This window comes from Aspergillus heteromorphus, assembly GCF_003184545.1.
Source record: "Aspergillus heteromorphus CBS 117.55 chromosome Unknown BO70scaffold_82, whole genome shotgun sequence".
NCBI classification, from domain to species: Eukaryota; Fungi; Ascomycota; class Eurotiomycetes; order Eurotiales; family Aspergillaceae; genus Aspergillus; species Aspergillus heteromorphus.
In genome coordinates, this window is record NW_020290487.1 from 20,227 (window position 1) to 40,411 (window position 20,185).

Genomic DNA, 20,185 nt, shown 5'->3' on the forward strand with positions numbered 1-20,185 from the left:
ATAGAATAAAAATAATATATTTATTTTTAATATTTTAATTAATAATTAATATATAATTTTTCTAATATTTTATAATATAATTAAAATATACAGCTAAAATAAAGTAATAATTATATATTTTTATATATATTTTTTATTATAAAAATAATAATTTTATAAAAAGCTGAATTTTATTAATATAACTAGAATTTTCTTATTATTTTTAATAAATAATAATAAAAAAGATACTAATTTCTTTTTTAATTATATTTTTTTAATTTAAATTTTTTTTTATATACTTTTAGATAATAATAAAGATAATTAGATTAATAATTATTTAATCTAAATATATCTTAATTATACTAAAGCTTAAAAAGATATAATAGATAGATCTTAGTATTAAAAATAATTAAAATAATTAATTATCTAGTTTTTAGCTATATTATAATTAGATATAAAAATTTTTTTAATCTAATTATAATCTGGCGGTTAGATATAAAAATTCTAATTAATCTGATCTGATCTGGCTGTTAGCTACTCTAATAACAGATTATTTCTTTTATAAAGACTATAATAATATTTACTTTCCAAAAGTAAATATAATAAATAATTATAAAAATATAAAAGATAATAATATTTTTAATGAACAGCTTATTAATATTAAATCTTAAATAATTAAAGATTAATTTATAAAAATAGATTAAGATATTATACTATAGATAAATAGCTTTTATCTTAAAATATTAATATTTAAATTTTTTTTTCTAAATAGCTAGAAATAAGTAACAGATAAATATATTATAACTAGCTAGAAGATAAGATAATAAGATAAGATAAGATTATCTATACTACTAATAGCTGCAAGTGGCAACTACCCGTTGCGGCAAGTACAACTCCCCCCCTCTTCGCCGCCTTCGGCAGTAACCTATCATATAAGGTACTCCGTACATGCTGAGTACTAGTATTACTAGGTACGGAGTATCTACTTAGTACTCCTCAGATAGGTAATAGTCCTAGAAACAGAGATCCGAGCATCATCTAAACTCGCCCCTTCTTCATACATTTATTACGAACTGCGACATTCCTCTAAGAAAAATTTATAAATTATATATATCTTTATTTTTTTCAACTACTGATTTCTTACTTCTTTCTTACTTATAAATGCAGCTGAAGACGATAAAATCCACTCCATCACGCAATACTCAATATGACGCAGAACACGTCCTATGCCCAATTTGAGAATGGGCCAGGCTTAATCGCCACATTCCACCATGCACAGAAAGCGCCTATTATTCTTCGAAGACAACCTCATACCGAGAAAGGTCTATCCTCCTCATTGGGTGATAATCTGCCGGAGCCCGAAAACTATGGAGAACTCGAACAGCTGATGTTCTCGTGCCTACAATCCGGGGACGACAAATCTGCTCTGTTGTGTATTGAACAACTGTCAAGTCGTTTCGGTGTCTTTGATGCCAAAGTAGCCGGATTACGGGGATTGTTCGAAGAGGCGACTGCAGAAAGTGAACCTAGCCTGGAAGAATGTTTGCAGAAATATGATCTCGCGATTTCCGAAAACCCAGTCAACTTGGTCTGTTCTGATATATTTGTCGGTGATTTAAAAGCTAACCTCTTTGGCAGCCTATTTTAAAGCGTCGTATTGCACTTTTGAATTCACTTTCCAGACCTATGGAAGCCATATCCAACCTAAACAAGCTTCTTGAAGCTGTTCCTACAGATGCAGAAGCGTGGTGTGAACTTGCATATCTGTACCGATCTCAGGGAATGAGCCCCCAGGCAGTTTACTGTCTAGAAGAAGCATTGTTGATTGTCCCTTATGCGTGGAATGTATGTCCGTCTGTCATTTGTACGCCGCGGTCTGATAACTAATCATCTGTAGATTCATGCGCTGCTGGGTGAAACCCTGTTTTCAAGTGCCTTGTTGTCTGATTTGAATGAATCCTGTCAGCTACTAGAGAGGTCTATACGTTATTTTTGCCGCAGCGTAGAGCTTTGCACTGACTACCTAAGGGGGTTCTATGGTCTACTCATGGTAGGTGTCTGTTTCGCATTGGAAGATACAAAACTTCTCACATACAAGTAGGCTACATCACTATTAGGGGAGAAACGCCTGCAAAACCACTCGAAAGATCATCTTTCTCCGCAAAGGTCAAGCTCTTGGACAAGTACAAATTTCACCCTTGACGAACTCACCCTTTTTGCAAGGAAAAGGCTTGACGACATTGTGAGACATCGATCTTCCCATTATCAGCTCTGGAAAGGCGATCAAGGGGATCTAATTGCAGCCAAAGAACTCCTTCGTGGCATTGACAGTTCCTAGAAGATCATGTTGGATATATCTGCCTTGTCCGCGAAAAGGCGAAATAGAACTTAGATATGACCGCTTCACCACTATATAAGATCCAACAAGTCAGAAACCGTTCGATAAATGTGTAGGCCCCAGACAACCTTACATCATCTACGCCAAGTAACTATCATTTTCCTTAGCCTGATTAGGCTAGCTCTTTTCAACGTGGATCGCTTTGTCTTGGCAGGCAAGATTTCGGCCCTTGTCATGGAAGACCCATACCTTAATAAACAAGTATAGCCATACTCGAGCAAAATGGGAATCCCATTCCTCACTCGTCTCTTGTATCCATATTCACAGTCAGTTGTATTAGGACACAGTCCGGATCTAGATCGTGCAAAGTCCATCAAGTCTGTTGTCATAGATGGACCTAGTCTAGTATATCATATCTCCACGCGATTGCTATCGCAGTCTGATACTGGCCTCAATTATCCCGACGTGCAGCCGACTTGTGATGAAGTGAGTTGTGGATTTATCATCTTTCTTCTACAATTGGCAGCCCATGGTGTTAAAATGTACAGTATATGGCCGAGTTGTATATGTTTTAATTTGATATTTAGTGAGACTAATTGGTTATAGAGAAAAAATATGTTTTGATGGAGCTTTACCTGATGAAAAGCGCGATACTCGCCTTGCCCGATTAGAGAAATCGAGGAGAAAGCTCGAAGTTCTCCGTTCTAAAACAGCCCGCAGCTTTCCGGTTTCCGGCGACTCATACAAAGCTCGCACAATTCAGCCCGACACCATCTTTCGGAGGCGGAACTTACCTGCAAGGTATAGCCATGTCCCCGAGAGCTCTTTCATCGTCCCTGCAATTTTTGAGGATCTTAAGCAACGGTGGTGCCGAAAGAACATTGTCAGCTTCACGGGAGGTGTCCAAGGCATAGAAATGATCCCTCTCGACGACTTCCCCTGGGCGGATATGACCGTGATGGTTCCGGGAGAGGCGGACGCATATTGTGCCTACCTAGCCAAGCTTACGGGCTCTTCTGTCCTTACTAACGACTCGGATCTTCTCCTTCATGATCTCGGTGCAGCGGGCTCTGTTATACTTCTGACTTCAGTTGAAGTTGAGACTTACGATGCCTCTCAACCGGAACTTCTACATATCAGAGCTCTGAAGTTGTGTCCAGCATTGATCGCTCCTCGGCTTGGACTCAAAAGCTTGCTACCTCTAGCATATGAGCTCAAGAACAGTCCAGACAAAGGAATGGAACAGCTACTACAGCAATTGAAAACAACAGAGAAATCACCGGAAGAGCATCCGGAATATGTCCTATTTACGGATGAGTACCGGAGCAATGAAAGGTTAGGATGGGCAGCAGCGAGTTGGAGCTACCCTCAGTCTCTTGACCCAAGAATTTCGGAACTCTATTCCCAGTACGGATCTTGCAGTGGTAACTCACTTTCCAAATCTTTGAACATGTACCTTGTGGTCCTGAACGAAGATCCTACAAGACAGTGTGCCTGGGCAAAAGGCCAACTATACAGAAACATGGCTTACTCAACCCTCAACGTATTGCACCCAATCAACAAAAGGCATACCTTTGTTGATGAGTATGTCAGGCGAGGCGGAAGAATCGCAACTGATCACATGCCACTGAAAGAGAAAGAATGGATCTTGATGCAAACCAGGTCACTTCTGGGTGTTCTGAATATGACCCGTGATGCTTTCGGGATTGAAAGGACTTCACCAGTGTACTGGAGGATGTTTGCACTGTATGTAATTTATGATGGGTCCACAAACACAGTCCCAAGCAGTCTGTCTCTGATACAATTCCTGAGCATTGGATATATGGACAAAAGGCCAGATTGGGCAGACATCCATCTGCTAGCCCAGATTCAGTCTGTACTATATTCCTTACGAATGCTCAACCAGGTATTTGGGATTGCAGGCCTTACTGAGGATTCAGTGGCACAAACAAGAGCTGCATTGAAGCATTTACCACCGCTACACATTCTGGCTAGACCAGCATGTGAGATCATCAAGGAATTGAAAGTTGAGTGCTCTGTTAATGAACTTGTATGTCGACTTATGCAACTTCTAGGAGACAACACACATCAAGATATTTCTATTTGTGCACCGCAATGCAGCGATGAAACTGCAATGCAAACGCAAAACTATTTGCCTCCTGTGAAGCATGCACTCAGAAGGTCCTCTAATATATTTGAACACCTTTCGCAGCAATAACTACCATGTTTGCAGTGTTTGCTCTCACTTCCAATTGCATTTCCCTTTATCACGCACAAAAAACAGATGTGAGGATATATGTAATCTAAATAATTACTGAGACGCAAAATCTCATTGAGTAGACCGCAAAAAGCCAACAACTCCTCGGCAGTATCCCACTAGTCTAGCCAAACGCTCTGCCTCTCGCTGTAATGATTGACTCCATGCAGCAAGTGCAACCCTGAGATTATTGGGCTTATCTGCGTCTGACTTCGAGCATTCCGCCACAGCATCGGCATGTATCCTCAGAAAGACTGCCATCCAGGCATTGACAAGTTCAAAATCCTTTCTCACATCTAGACGGCTAGAGAGCGCGGAAACGAAAACAGTCAACTCACAGTAATCTTCTCGGACCTGTGGATCTAGGGACCTAATTTCAAGATCTGCCTTTGCAGGGGGCATGTTTTTTAGGTAGTCAATGAAGGTGTTAAAATCCCCGGACACATGTCCCAAATGCAAGAGATTGCTAAAACGCGTTCCTGAAACAGTGGGGTCTCTAAGACTTTGCATCTTCGAGATACGCGAGCGCTCAGCAACTGTTACTTCTGTTGATGTCTTCAAATCATCATTATCCGGGATTGTTTGCTCATAAGTAGCTGGTAGGAAGAATGGCGCCTTTTGAGGAGCTTTTGGCGGTTCTTTCGGTTTATTCCGTTCCTAGAATATGTCAGCCTTCAGGTAAAAATCTAGACTTAAAATGTACAAATTGGAAGCCAGAAAATCGTGAAAATTAAGCGCCAGGAGATAAGTTACCTTCACCAAGTTCAAATTAAGCAAGGTCTGCCATTTGCTCTTGGGAACGACGCTTAGCGTGACCATACCTCCATCGAGCTGTTCAATGGATGGTAATGGGCCGTCTACTTCAGGTTGTTCGAGTTCGTCCGAAAATGCAGCTTCAATAACACCGGGACCACTTTCACCAGACGAGGCAGGGACACTGACATCCAAGACGTTCCCATCGTCCACATTTCGAGTTGAGATTGGTATGAACAAGCTCTTGTTAGACCAAAGGCTTATGCCCACGCCATTCGCATGGGCAGTAGCTAGGAACTCGCCTGTTGATGACATTGCCAGGGAAGTGCATGTGTCTGAAAGCCGGAAGACATCAATGAGATGTCCGGTTGGCAAATCCCACACCCGAATTGTAGAGTCCATGGAAGCAGCAATGATCCAGCGACCGTCGTTCGAAAACGTAAAATCATTGATCTGACCCACACAACCCCAGAATTCGCGGATAATTTTCCTAGTTTCGACGTCGACAATGCGGATTGAAAGATCATCACAGCTGAATGCAACAAGCTCATTTGTGCGATTGCTCCGGAGTCCATTGATGGAAGTCATGGGAGACCAGTCAAGTTGATCGATAAGCAGTCCAGCAACGAGATCCCAGAACTAAAAGTTCCCACAGGTTGAAAGCCTGGTCAGTCATAGGACACAAGCATGGGGCGAAGTTTCGACTCACCTTCACTTTACCATCGAGTCCACAGCTGACAACAGTTCGATTCAGGCCGTCAATTAGCAGACCCGTGACCGCTTTTGTGTGCTTCATATCTTCATTGTTCGAGAAATGTAAATAGCTGAATTTATTGCTCAAATCACCTTTCGAGCTGCAGGCTGGAAAGCTCTGTCGGTGTAAACCAGATTGCATGTTAAACATATCAATGCAACCCCCAGCCGACCCTAGCAATGCAAATGTTCCACAACATGAAATGGCAACACTCTGTCATACACATTTCTTAGATTAGAGAAAAAGTGCCGGATGAAAATGTCTGTCCTCTTACCTTGACCTCAGTTCCGTCACTGGTTTCAAACGCCCATCGCCCGGCTTTCTTTTTCCCCCAAAACCACGTCCGAGCATACTTATCTCCTCGGTGGCCAGTCACCATGCTTTCCCAGCCTGTCTTGCTAGAATCGTCCGTCCTTGTCACTTTCGGGTTTGCCCAAACTGGGCCGGATGTCGTAACCCCCATTCCACCATCGCGGTTGAGAGAGCAGGCGATGCAAGTTATCTCCGGTGCTCTGAAGTCGCTTTGCATGTTCGTTTGGGGGGTTCCAGTAGCATCACTGGAAGGGACTTTGCGTTTGGTTTTGCTCTCAACAGCCCCCTGAGAAATCTCGCTGTTTTGGCTATCCTTCCGGACACTGAAGCCCCAAAGACTGCAGTCTTTACTCGCGCTTAGCAGCCATTTACCACTTGACTCAGAGCCATCCGATGCCGAAGGCAAAAAGTTAAGGGCGGTAATTGGCGCGGACTGTCCACTCCTTGAATGCAGAGGCCTGGGAATATATGAGAATGGAGATTGATCAAAGACCCAAGTCCTGAGCGAATTATCTCCTCCAGATGAGACCATCACCGGTTGACCATCCAGGAATTGTATGTTATTTAATCCTGACCCGGTCTCATTTGCGGAAGTTCTATGTGCCCGGCGAAGAACACCCATCACCTTCCCTCCGTTGTTCAGATCCCATATGGTAACATCTCCATTATCCATGCAACCCGTTGCCATAGCGCCGGGACTCTGACCATGTTCGCCTGCACCTAGGCCATCATTCCGAAAGGCAATAGATGTGATACTTGGAAGCTGAGGGGAGTCTGTTCGCAAAGACATAACAAGCTGGCCCGTTTCAACGTTGGAGATTGATAATGCTCCACTCTTGTGGGCGATGGCAATAAGAGACAGCACAGGACTCGGTTGAATAGCAGTAACAGGGCCGGCTAGCGGAGTCACTGGTAATACCGAGTATATCATCCTTCCTGTTTTAACATTCCATATATCAACCTTTCCATCGCAACGGCCGACGAACACTTTGTTGAGATACGTGGGCATGTTGCAGATTTGCCCAGTATACACCGGTTCCTCTAACGAGCCCTTGTTACCTTGAGGGCTAAGCGTGGTGTAATGTTCATATGATGGGTTTTTCCACACCTGGATGCACTTGCTACTGCAACCGACGATCCATGAACCGAAAACAAGTAACCGCTCGATCGGCTCGGAAAATCCTGAAGGCAATTCTAAAGACGCAACCTTTTTACCGCGCTTGAAAACCCAAATTCCTCCATTGCAGCCAGGACGAAGATTTCCCCATGCTGCAAAGACTCTGTCCTGCCAGGCGACAGTAGCAGTGATGATTTCCGGAGTTTGAGGTCTGCTTATAAAAACCAGACTAAGCCCTCGTTTCAGATCATATGTTTGCAAGCTGTGCCCGACAGACGTGGTAATCTGGAATGTCGCTTTCCCCAAACGAACACAAGTAAAGGGGACATTGGTGGATACTAATCCTAGTGCCTGGTAAAAAATTAGTATGCATGGAACAAAAGAGTTCTATGCCGAAAAAAGAGATTGCCTGATAGATTATGTGTTTCGGACGGACAAAGTCCTTCACTTTTACTTACCCGGTATGAGGAAAAGATTTTAGAACCGAGTGTCTGGGATGGCTTCCCAGTATCCTGGTCACTTGTTCTTTTCTGCCTTTTTGCAAGAGGTGTGTCGAGCACGGCATCATTCAGAGATGGCATTGCGTCGAATGATTATGCATAAAATTAGACATCAACGGCTGATCAAGAGGTTTAGGACTTGAACCTTGACCAAACCAAAAAGCAGGCGCCTGTGCTCATACGGAAATACTGTATATCCGCCTTTACGTACTACAGTACTCCGTACTTTGTTAGGTTTTCATATGTGGATGATTGGCACCGAAAAAAAGTGATAATGTCACCGCCTACTACTAGAAGTTAGCATAGCATGGCAGATCTAGCGGTTTGGCGCCCTGATCGGCCAAGGCCCCCTTTGCTAAATTGAAAAGCTAGTCACGTTTCACGCGCACTCTTTGCTATGCCTTGGTTAAACCTCCTGTAGTACTATATATCTAGTTGAGCCAGATATTGCGTGACAGTCTCCGTACATAGTAGTACTTACTTAATACCTAGTATGTAGGCAATTTAAACTCTCTACAGGGAATTTAATCTGCTTCCTATGTACAGCCAATATATGTAGATGCGCAGACTACACTTAATAGTTCGTGTATACCCGAGCCCTCCTGAGTGCTCGGGCCGGTATTGGTTGCTAAAGGCAAGAAGAGTGAAGATGTACCACCAAGGTACTGATAAGGGACTAACCCGTAAGAATGGGTGAAGACACTATGCTGCTTATAGACAGCTTTTGTCTTAAAATATTAATATTTAAAAAAGGTATTTATAAATAGCTAGAAATAAGTAATAGATAATTATACTATAACTAGCTAAAAGATAATATTAGGACAGTAATCCCTACAATACTCACAAGAGATATACTTGCAAGAGTTTCTGAATTAACCGATCCCTATGCGGCTTACCGCTCCGAGATCGCCTGTAGAGCAACCCCAATGTCTCAACAGAGTTGATATATTAATATTATCTTTCTTAAAAAATCAATTATTTTATTAAGTCATGTCTTTTAAAATTATTATAATATTTATAAATTATTATAAGATTAAGAATTAAATTTAACAGACTATCTATATATTAAAATATATTTAGAAATCTAATATTATATAATTTATATAAAAATATAAGATATTAATATTCAGACTCTGTATTAGATTAAAGAGTAGAGTTTCTTATAATAATTGAAAATATTTTTATTAAAAATTAAATAAAGTCTAGAATCTTGCTTTGCTATATTATATTTAATTATTAAATAAATAATTTATTTTAATTCGGCCAAAAATAATTATTTTGAGTTTTTGACTATAAATAATATATTTAAGAAAATCTATATTAATTCAATTATTTTAGTCTTTATAATTAGTGAGAGATAATTCTCTAGAAAACTTAAAAAATATTCTAAATATAAAAAGAAATATACTTAAGCTATAAATATTAATAAAAAGCAGGCTTATAATTCAGAGATACTTAAAGATTAATTTTAATAATATAGAGAGATTATATTAAAATATAAAATTATTTTTAATAATATATAAAACTTTAATAAGACAGGCTTTTAAATAAATATTAAAAAAAATTAATAAATTATTACTTAAGATTTTAAATAAAATTACTATATTAGAAATAATATAAATTAAAAATATATAATTATTATAAAGATAGTTAGTATAATTAAAAAGATCATATTTTTTTTATCTTAATATTAGAAAAGTATATCTTAAAGAATTAATTTAATTATATTAAAACTAGCTTATATATTAAAATTACTAAATCAGATTATATAATAAATAAGATAATATTTTAATAGATTTAATATTTTAATCTTACTATAAAATAATTAATTAAAAAAATATTAATTTCTAATCTATAATAGCTATAGATTCTATATAATATATAAATTTATAAAATATTATAAAAAGAATAAGATTATTTTTTTTATCTTAATTTCTTATTTAAGTTATATCTTATAATCTTTAGATATTAGAATTTTTTATATTTATAAATATTAATATAATAAAGCAATTACCGCGGCTATTTAGATTAATTATAAAATTTTTATTAAAAAAGATTTTCTAGCAGTATTTATCTTTATTTAAATTAAAATATTTAAATATTAGACTATAATCTATATAGTATAGATTTTATCTAATAAAATTAATTTCTTATAATTCTAAGATAATTATTTAAAAAATAATAGAGAAACAGTTCTATATTTTATTTAATAATATTAATAATTATAGCAATTTCTTCTTTAACAGTATCTTAATAATTTTAAAATAATTCAAAGTTATTACTAATTATCTTTCTTATCTAGAAAAACTTAACTCGGATTATAAATACTATTTAAATATATTAATTAAGAGATATATAATATAGATATATTTTATTAATATTTTAAAATAAAATTTAAATTAATCTGCAGCCGCAGTTCTTACTTAATTTAATTAAAAAAAGATTTTTAAATATTATCTATAAATAGACAAAGTTATTAGTAATAATAATCTTATTTAAATTAATTAAAATAAAAAGAAATATAATATTATTAAAAAAAGAACTTGCTTATATATAAAATAAAAAAAATTATAATTAAATTATATTAATATATATTAAATCAAGAATTAATTATATAATAAATCTAAATATCTAAAAAATCAGAATAATTATTAAGCTTTGTTCTTATATAAGAAATATCTAGTTTTATTAAAATTTAAAGAATTAATAATTAGTTAAAGAATTATATCTCTTGTCTGATTATATTAATATATTAACTCTGTTAAGATATTGGGATTGCCCTACAGATGATCTCAGAGCAGTAAGCCGCATAGGGGTCGGTTATTTAAATATTAATAATAATTATATAATTATACAAACTCTTTGAATCTATAATCTATATAAATTCTTATAGATATATTTTTATAAGAATAAGTCTAGCTAGTAAATTAGTAATAATAGTTTAAATAATATTATATTTATTTTAGCTTTATAATAGATATAATTTTTTATATTTTTCTATATAATTAATTTCTTAAAATTTTATTACTTCAATTTTATAAGATAATTTATTAAATTATATTTATATAAAATATTAGATCTAATATCTGTAATAATATTTTTAATTTTATAAAAATTATTTATAAAAAAAATAGAAATTAACTCTTTATTAATCAAAAGATTTTGTAAAAAATAAATATTCTTAAGTAAATTATAGTCTATAGAATTAAAAAAAAGTCTAGATATTTTTATAGAAATTAAAAGAACTTATAAATCTTTAAATAATTTTAAATTTTTATTTATTAGATTAAAAAAAATAATATATATATATATATATATATATATGTATATATATATATTTAAAAAAATAAATATTATAATACTTATAATTATACTATCTGTTAATTATTTATTATTTAATAAAAATTAACTGTAAGGGATGATATTCGCAGGATATATATACTTATAAGAGTAAAGCCTGTCTTCTTCTGAATATATCTAAGTATATATATAATATTCTAGAAGTCTATAAATAATTATAAATAATATTAATTTTTTAGCTTAGTAGTAATAACTTCTTTAAATTATAGTTTTATATATTTGTCTATAATAATTAATTATAGATTTAATTTTTATAATAAATTTTAATAAACTAAAGTTTATACTATTTAACTAAGAATTAATTTTAATGAAGTTAATCTAGTTATATAATTCTCTTAGTAATCTACTTATATATAACTATACTAGTCTGAGAAGATTAGTCTAGGATTTTATTATATATATTATAATATAATAAGATAATAATTTCTAAATAATATACTTATAAAATCAGAGAGTCTAGTTTAGAATTAAAGAGTTTATAATTAATTAAAGACCTGCTGTATAAGTCAGAGAGTTTATAAAAAAAATTTATTATAAAAAATAATATCTATAATATATATATATTTATAAAAATAAAATCTATCTTTTTTTAAATATATCTAAGTATATATATAAAATTCTTGAGATCTGTAGATAATTACAGATAATATTAGTGTTTTGACTCAGTGATAATAACTTCTCTAGATTGCAGTCTTATATTAACCGCGGAGATTAATAACTAAAATAAAAATTAATAAATTTAAATTATAATAATTTATTTAGATTATATATTTTATAATATAAAAAAAATTATAAAGTTTTATTAAAAACTTTTTTAAATAAGTTTTTATAAATTTCTTAAGATACAGCTAGATAATCTAAATAGTTATAAAAAAATATAATTATAAATTCTTAAAATATATTCTTATAAAAATAAAAAGACTTTTATATATTTATAATATTAAAAAGAGATAAAAGTAAAAATTAACTTTAGAGTATAAAAACCAAATATTTTATAATTGTATTTTTCTTAAATTATTATTTTAAAATATAAAAAGAAAGATTTATAAGTAATCAGATAATTCAGATTTTTCTATTATTAAATAAGATCTTATTATACTATTTATAAGACTAAGATTAAGTACTAACTAATAAAATAAGAAAATAAATTATTTATAAAATAAAAATTATATATTATGTACAGATTAAATTAAATTATCTAATAATTAATATTTTTATAAGAGATTATAAAAGAATATTTTATAATTAAAAATGTTAAAAAAGTCTAATTTATAAAGATTTTTATTAATATCTGTAAGAATAATAAAATATTTTATATATAGAAAATATAGCTATTAGACTAGTAATTATTATTATTATTAAAATAAATATTCTATGAAATAATTTATAATCTGAATAAATTATAAAAAGCTGATAGTGTTAGGGAAATAATTGGATTAAGCTAATTCAATAATTGACTGTTAATACAAAAGAAATTAATAAAGAAGAAAAAGAGAAAAAAAATAAAAATATCTAAGTTATATTTTTTTATCTCTTTTATATAATACTATTTCTTATCTTATTTAATTATTTATTTATTTATAATATATTAAAGAAAGTATTTGCGCTGATATTATTAAATCTTTAAAATTTAAAGAATTTATATAAGATCTTTATAGAAATATTTCTTTTTTAATTTATATATATTTATTTTATTTATAAATAATTTTAAAGTTTTCTGATTTATATATTAATTCTATTATAGAAAGAGTTTATTCTTTATATAAATAAAGATGTTTTATTTTTCTAGACTTTTTTAAACTTAGTTTCTTAAATATTCTGATATTTTTATATATTATTTTTATTAAATATCTTTTTTTTATATATTAAATATATTCTTCTTAATTTTTATAATTATAATTCAGAAATCTAAAATTAAAGATACTATTCTTCTAATATTTATCAATTATTTATATAATCTAATTAAATCTATATAAATTAATTTATATAATAACAAGCTTAATTCTGCCTGTCTATAAAATTATCTGAAAGAAAGGAGATATATAATTATATAATTTATAGCTTATAAGAATAAGTTCTTATATTTATTTTATTATATTAAAATATAGAAAGAAATATAAAGATTTCTTTTATATAAATTTATTATTTATATAAACTTTATATTTATTATATAAATAGATACTTATTTCTAAGTTTTATATAAATATAGCTAATATATATTATAATCTTTTCTTAAAATTAAAAGTAATATATTTATTATATATTATAATATTAATATTATTCTTATTATCTTCCACAGCTTATTATAATCTATTTTATATAATAATAATATCTGCTGTATCTTTTTTAAAGATATATAACTATTTAAATATTAGAATAGATTAGAGTGGCTAACAGCCAGGTCAGGTTAGATTAATTAGAATTTTTATATCTGATTACCAGATTATAATCAGATTAAGAAAATTTTTATATCTGATTATAATATAGCTAAAAGCTAAATAATTAATTATTTTAATTATTCTTAATATTAAGATTTATTTATTATATTTTTTTAAGCTCTAGTATAATTAAGATATATCTAGATTAAATAATTATTAATCTGACTATTTTTATTATTATTTAAAAATATATAAAAAGAAGTTTTTTAAATTAAAAAAATATAATTAAAAAAGAAATTAATATCTTCTTTATTATTATTTATTAGAAATAATAAGAAAATTCTAGTTATATTAATAAAATTCAGTGTTTTATAAAATTATTATTCTTATAATAAAAAATATATATAAAAATATATAATTACTGCTTTATTTTAATTATATATCTTAATTATATTATAAAATATTAAAAAACCTATATATTAATTATTAATTAGAATACTAGAAAGTAGAAGTAAATATATTATTTTTATTTAATTATTTTTTTTTAATTTAGCTTAGATAATTTATTATATTTTTATTTTTCATTCAAAAAAACTGAATTATTTATATTAGAAATTAAAGCTTTTAAAAAACCTCTATATAATATTATCTATTTAATTATTTTTAATAATTATATTTTTTAATAACTATCTAATTAAATATTAGATACTATATATTAAGAAATAGATTAATATCTAATTCTTAGTCTAGCTAAATAATAAAAATAATAATTCTAATTAAATAATGTTTTATAATTAATTTTCTGGATTTTTTATTAGCTACTAAATCAGATTATGTTTAGATTTATAAATAAGATATAACTTAAAGAGCTATTAATAAAATTAGAAATAAATAAATAGTTAAGAAAATTATAAATTATATATAAAATAATTAGAAAAAATAATTAGATTATTAAAATAAAGCAGATTAAATAAATTAAATAAATTAAATAAATAAATAAATAAATAAATAAATAAATAAATAAATAAATAAATAAATAAATAAATAAATAAATAAATAAATAAATAAATAGATAAATAAATAAATAAATAAATAAATAAATAAAAAAAATAAAATATATTAAATTTATATTATAGTACTATAGCTCTTATAAAAGATTTAATAAAAAATCTTTTTAAAATTTTTTTATAAAAATCTATTTTTTATTCTAGTTTATTATATTTTAAGCAGTTTTATTTAAAAAAAAATTATTTTATAACTCTAGGCTTCAGATATAAATTTCTATTTATTAAATTTATTAAAATAAATAAAATACAGCAGATATTTTAGCTATATATTAAAATATAATAGATTATATTTATATAAAGATATACTTTAAAATAAAATAGATTATTTTTATAAAGCTTTCTATTTTTATTTTTTTATATTTATTATTTATAGAATAGCTTCAGAATTATAAATTAATTATAATTAATTATTTTATTTTTAAAAAATATTATTAAATCTTCTTCTTTTATTTCTCAGATCTTTATAAATTATAATAATACTTAAACTAAGATAAACTTCTTAAGTCAGATCTTTTCTTCTCTCTTAAATCTTAAGATTATATATATTATAAAGAATTAGAAGATTATTCTATATTTAGCTTTTTTAAAAAAACTCTTTATTTTTTAGAATTAGTAATAGAAGATAATCTTTTCTAAAGACTATATTTAAATTTAATATTCTATATTCTTTCTTATTTCTTCTATATTAGATTCTGTAAAAATCTTTTTCAGAGTATAATATATTTCTTAAGATAACTAATTAAGCAGATTAAGTAGTAGACTATATCTAAAAAATATTATTATACTATAATTAAATATATATTATATTTTATATATTATCTATATAAAAAGAATATATATATTATAAATTAATCTATAATTATTAATCTATCTACTATATCTGATCTTTTTAATTAATAAATATAAATAATTAAAATAATAGTTATATTTTAATCTAATTTTAATTATATAATTAAAAATTTTTTATATCTTAATCTGATTATCAGATTATGGCCAGATTAAGGTTAAGATATAATAGTCAGATTAAGCCACTCTAGAGTAGAAAGATTTTTTTATTCAATTTATTTAGTTCTTAGAATACTTATTTTCTTTCTAGTCTATTAATTAAAAAATCAGATAATTAAAGAGATTATTATAAATATTATAAATTTTATAAATAATAGATCTACTACTCTTAAAGAGATAGAAAATAAAAAGAAATATAAAAACTTAAGAAGATATTCTATTTATTTTTATTTAATTATAATAAAATAAAGATAATTAATATTATTATATTTATAATACTAAATAAAACTTTTAATTACTTAATAGAGATTAAGTACTTAATGAATTATAAGATAAATTAAGTTTTAGTAGGTTTTATAGTTAAAAAAAAATAAACTAAATTAGATTTAAGTTATTAAATAAATAAGAATTTCTTATAATATTAAAAACTTATATTTATAAATTATATAATCTTCTAAATCTATAATTAAAAATTAGTATAATAAACTGGCTAATAGAAGTTTTTTAGAAATTCTTTATAAAAAAAGATTTTATATTAATTTTTTATAAATAGCTTCTAGAATATATCTTCTTAAAAATTCTTAAAATATTAAAAAAGATTTTAAAATTTTTATTATTTTTTTTTATATATATTTAATAGTACTGTTCAAGATCTTAATCTAAAGCTTTTATAAAAAAATATTAATTATAAACCAAATTATATAAATAAGACAGAGAATATAATTAGAGTGGCTTAACCTGATTATTATATTTATATCTTAACCTTAATCTGGCCATAATCTGATAATTAGATTAAGATATAACTATTACTATAATTATTTATATCTAATAATTAGAAAAATCAGATATAGTAGATAGATTAATAATTATAGATTAATTTATAATATATATATTCTTTTTATATAGATAATATATAAAGTATAATATATATTTAATTATAATATAAATATAATAATATTCTTTAAATATAGTCTACTGCTTGATCTACTTAATTAATTATTTTAAGAAATATATTATACTCTGAAAAAGACTTTTATAAAATCTAATATAAAAAAAAAAGAAAAATATAAAATATTTATTTTTTATATTATCTAAAATAGTAATTATAATAATATAAAAATTATAAAAATCAGATCTCTATCTTTATCTAAATATATATAATAATTAAAGACTTAGATAAGATTAGTTTCTCTAATTCTAATAATAATCTATTCTCTAGATTATTTTTAAGATTATTTATATTCTTATTCTTATTAATATAGAAAATAATAATTATTTTATTTTTTTTATTTCTTAAGTATAAAAATAATTACATCTAGATTAAGATTATTAAATATATTCTAATATTCTTTATTTATAATAGAATAATTAATATATATTTAAAATATAATTAATTTAAATTATATTAGAATAAAAACAGCTCTGGCAATAATAGTAAATAGTTTAAGAATTATTAAAAAAATATTTAATATTAATATTATTAATTATAATTAAAAGAAAATCTCTAGCTATCTGATAAAGAATAATCTATTTAAATTAAATATATTTAATAATTTAAAATAATAAATAATAGATAATTATAAAATATAGAACTTAATTCTAAAAATCTTATTTATTATAAATGATAAAAATCTAGAGAAAAATAATAATTAAAAAAGATTTATTTTAAAAAAATAAATAAATATTTATAATAACTCTTTATTTAGTATCTAACTAATATTTTACTTAGATATAATTAATAATAATTTCTTTTTATAATTCTTATAAAGATAATAACTTATAGAACTAGTTTCTGAGTTTTTAATTTAAGAAAATAAAAATAAAAAATTTTATAAAGATAATTTATTTTATTTCAAAATATAATTTTATATAAATATAATTTATTATATTTTAATATATAGCTAATATATTTACTATATTTTATTTATTTTAATAAATCTAGTAAGTAGAAATTTATATCTAAAATCTAAAATTATAAAATAATTTCTTTTTTTAAATAAAACTATTTAAAATATAATAAACTAAAATAGAAAATAAATCTTTATATAAAAAATTTATAAAAACTTTTTATAAAACTTTTTATAAGAACTATAATATTATAATATAAATCTAGTATATTTTATCTATTTTATTTATTTATTTTATTTATTTAATTTATTTAATTTACTTAATTTATTTGATTTATTTAATCTGCTTTATTCTAATAATCTAACTATTCTTTCTAACTATTCTGTATATAATCTATAATCTGTTTTTAATTTTATTAATAGCTCTTCGAGCTAAATTTTATTTATAAATTTAAAAATAATCTAATTTAGAAGAAATAATAGAATAGAAATAGTATATTTATTTTTAATATTTTAATTAATAATTAATATATAGTTTTTCTAATATTTTATAATATAATTATAATATATAACTAAAATAAAATAATAATTATATATTTTTATATATATTTCTTACTATGAAAATAATAATTTTATAAAAAACTAAATTTTATTAATATAATTAGAATTATTTTATTATTTCTGATAAATAATAATAAAAAGAATATTAATTTTCTTTTAATTATATTTTTTTCATCTAAAAAACTTCTTTTTATATATTTTTAGATAATAGTAAAAATAGCCAGATTAATAATTATTTAATCTAGATATATTTTAATTATACTAAAGCAAAAAAAATAAAATAAATAAATCTTAATATTAAAAGTAATTAAAATAATTAATTACTTAATTTTTAGTTATATTATAATCAGATATAAAAATTTTCTTAATCTAATTATAATCTGGCAGTTAGATATAAAAATTCTAATTAACCTGATCTGACCTGGCTGTTAGCCACTCTAAATATAATATTAATTTTAAATAATCTTTAAAAAATTAAAATTAATTAGAGTATTATAAAACTAAATATTCTAATTAAATTAAGTTTAAAATTTAGCTAAGATTATATTAAATATTATATTATTATTACTAATATTATTAATTATTATATCTAATAATTAACAGACAAGATTATATTTATATGAAATTAATAGAATAATTATAGTTAGATTCTTATTAATATAAGATTTAGATATTAATTAAAAGTCTAGTATAATCTTATAATAATTTATATTTTCTATTAAAAAATATTTAATTAAAATAAAAAATACTTTCTAATTAGAACTAATCTAATAGTTTATTATAATTAATATTTATTTAATATTTAGAAATTTTAATAGCAGCTGTGTATATATTTTTTTTAAATAATTTTATAAAATATTTTTTAATTTATATTTAATTAAAAAAACTTGATTTTTAGTAAAAAAATAAAGCAGTAAAACTAATTATTTATTTAAATTAAATATATTTAATAATTTAAAATAATAGATAATAGATAATTATAAAATATAGACTTTAATTCTAAAGATTCTGTTTATTATAAATTATAAAAATTTAAAAAGAATAATAATTAGAAAAAATTTATTTTAAAAAAATAAATAAATATCTATAATAACTCTTTACTTAGTATCTAATTAATTATTTTTTTAGATATAATTAATAATAATTTCTTTTTATAATTCTTATAAAAATAATAATTTATAGAGCTAGTTTCTGAGTTTTTAATTTTTAAATATTATAAAATATAAAAATATATAATATAATAAATATAAAAGATTTTAAAAAATAATATATTTTTTTAAAAGCTGTTTTATATTATTAATAACTTTTTCTAATTAAAATAAAATAGTGATTTTTAAGTTTATATATAATTTTTAGAAAAGATTATCTTCTATTATTAATTTTAGAAAATAAAAAGCTTTTTTTAAAAAGCTAAATATAAAATAATCTTTTAATTCTTTATAATATATATAATCTTAAGATTTAAAAAAGAAGAAAAAATCTAACTTAAAAAATTTATTTTAATTTAAATATTATTATAATTTATAAAGATCTGAGAAATAAAAAAAAGACTTGATAATATTCTTTAAAAATAAATTAAATAATTATAATTAATTTATAATTCTGAAGCTGTTCTTAGAGTGGCTTAACCTGATCATTATATCTTAACCTTAATCTGGCCATAATCTAACAGTCAGATTAAGATATAAAAGATTTTTAATTATATAATTCAGATTAGATTAAAATATAATTATTATTATAATTATTTATATCTAATAATCAGAAAAATCAGATATAACAGATAAATTAATAATTATAGATTAATTTATAATATATATATTCTTCTTATATAAATAATATATAAAATATAATATATATTTAATTATAATATAAATATAATAATATTCTTTAAATATAATCTACTGCTTAATCTTCTTAATCAGTTATTTTAAAAAATATATTATATTCTAAAAAAGAC

The 20,185-nt window shown here is 25.5% G+C and overlaps 3 protein-coding genes across 3 annotated transcripts; 2 read left to right on the forward strand and 1 right to left on the reverse strand.

Moving 5' to 3' along the window:
- Positions 1–959: 959 nt before the first annotated feature.
- BO70DRAFT_367149 (uncharacterized protein) lies at positions 960–2,415 on the forward strand. Its single transcript, XM_025544515.1, has 4 exons — positions 960–1,567; positions 1,618–1,824; positions 1,877–2,029; positions 2,081–2,415. Exons 1-4 carry the CDS (start codon positions 1,187–1,189, stop codon positions 2,315–2,317), a joined length of 978 nt encoding a protein of 325 aa, XP_025394106.1. The 5' UTR covers positions 960–1,186; the 3' UTR covers positions 2,318–2,415.
- On the forward strand, positions 2,203–4,640 carry BO70DRAFT_391172 (uncharacterized protein). Its single transcript, XM_025546215.1, has 2 exons — positions 2,203–2,859; positions 2,924–4,640. Exons 1-2 carry the CDS (start codon positions 2,600–2,602, stop codon positions 4,533–4,535), a joined length of 1,872 nt encoding a protein of 623 aa, XP_025394107.1. The 5' UTR covers positions 2,203–2,599; the 3' UTR covers positions 4,536–4,640.
- Positions 4,461–8,147, reverse strand: BO70DRAFT_347467 (rRNA-processing protein UTP21). Its single transcript, XM_025541591.1, has 5 exons — positions 7,969–8,147; positions 6,356–7,861; positions 6,037–6,294; positions 5,328–5,966; positions 4,461–5,231 (listed from the first exon to the last, which is right to left on the reverse strand). Exons 1-5 carry the CDS (start codon positions 8,089–8,091, stop codon positions 4,647–4,649), a joined length of 3,111 nt encoding a protein of 1,036 aa, XP_025394108.1. The 5' UTR covers positions 8,092–8,147; the 3' UTR covers positions 4,461–4,646.
- Between the last annotated feature and the right edge of the window lie 12,038 nt (positions 8,148–20,185).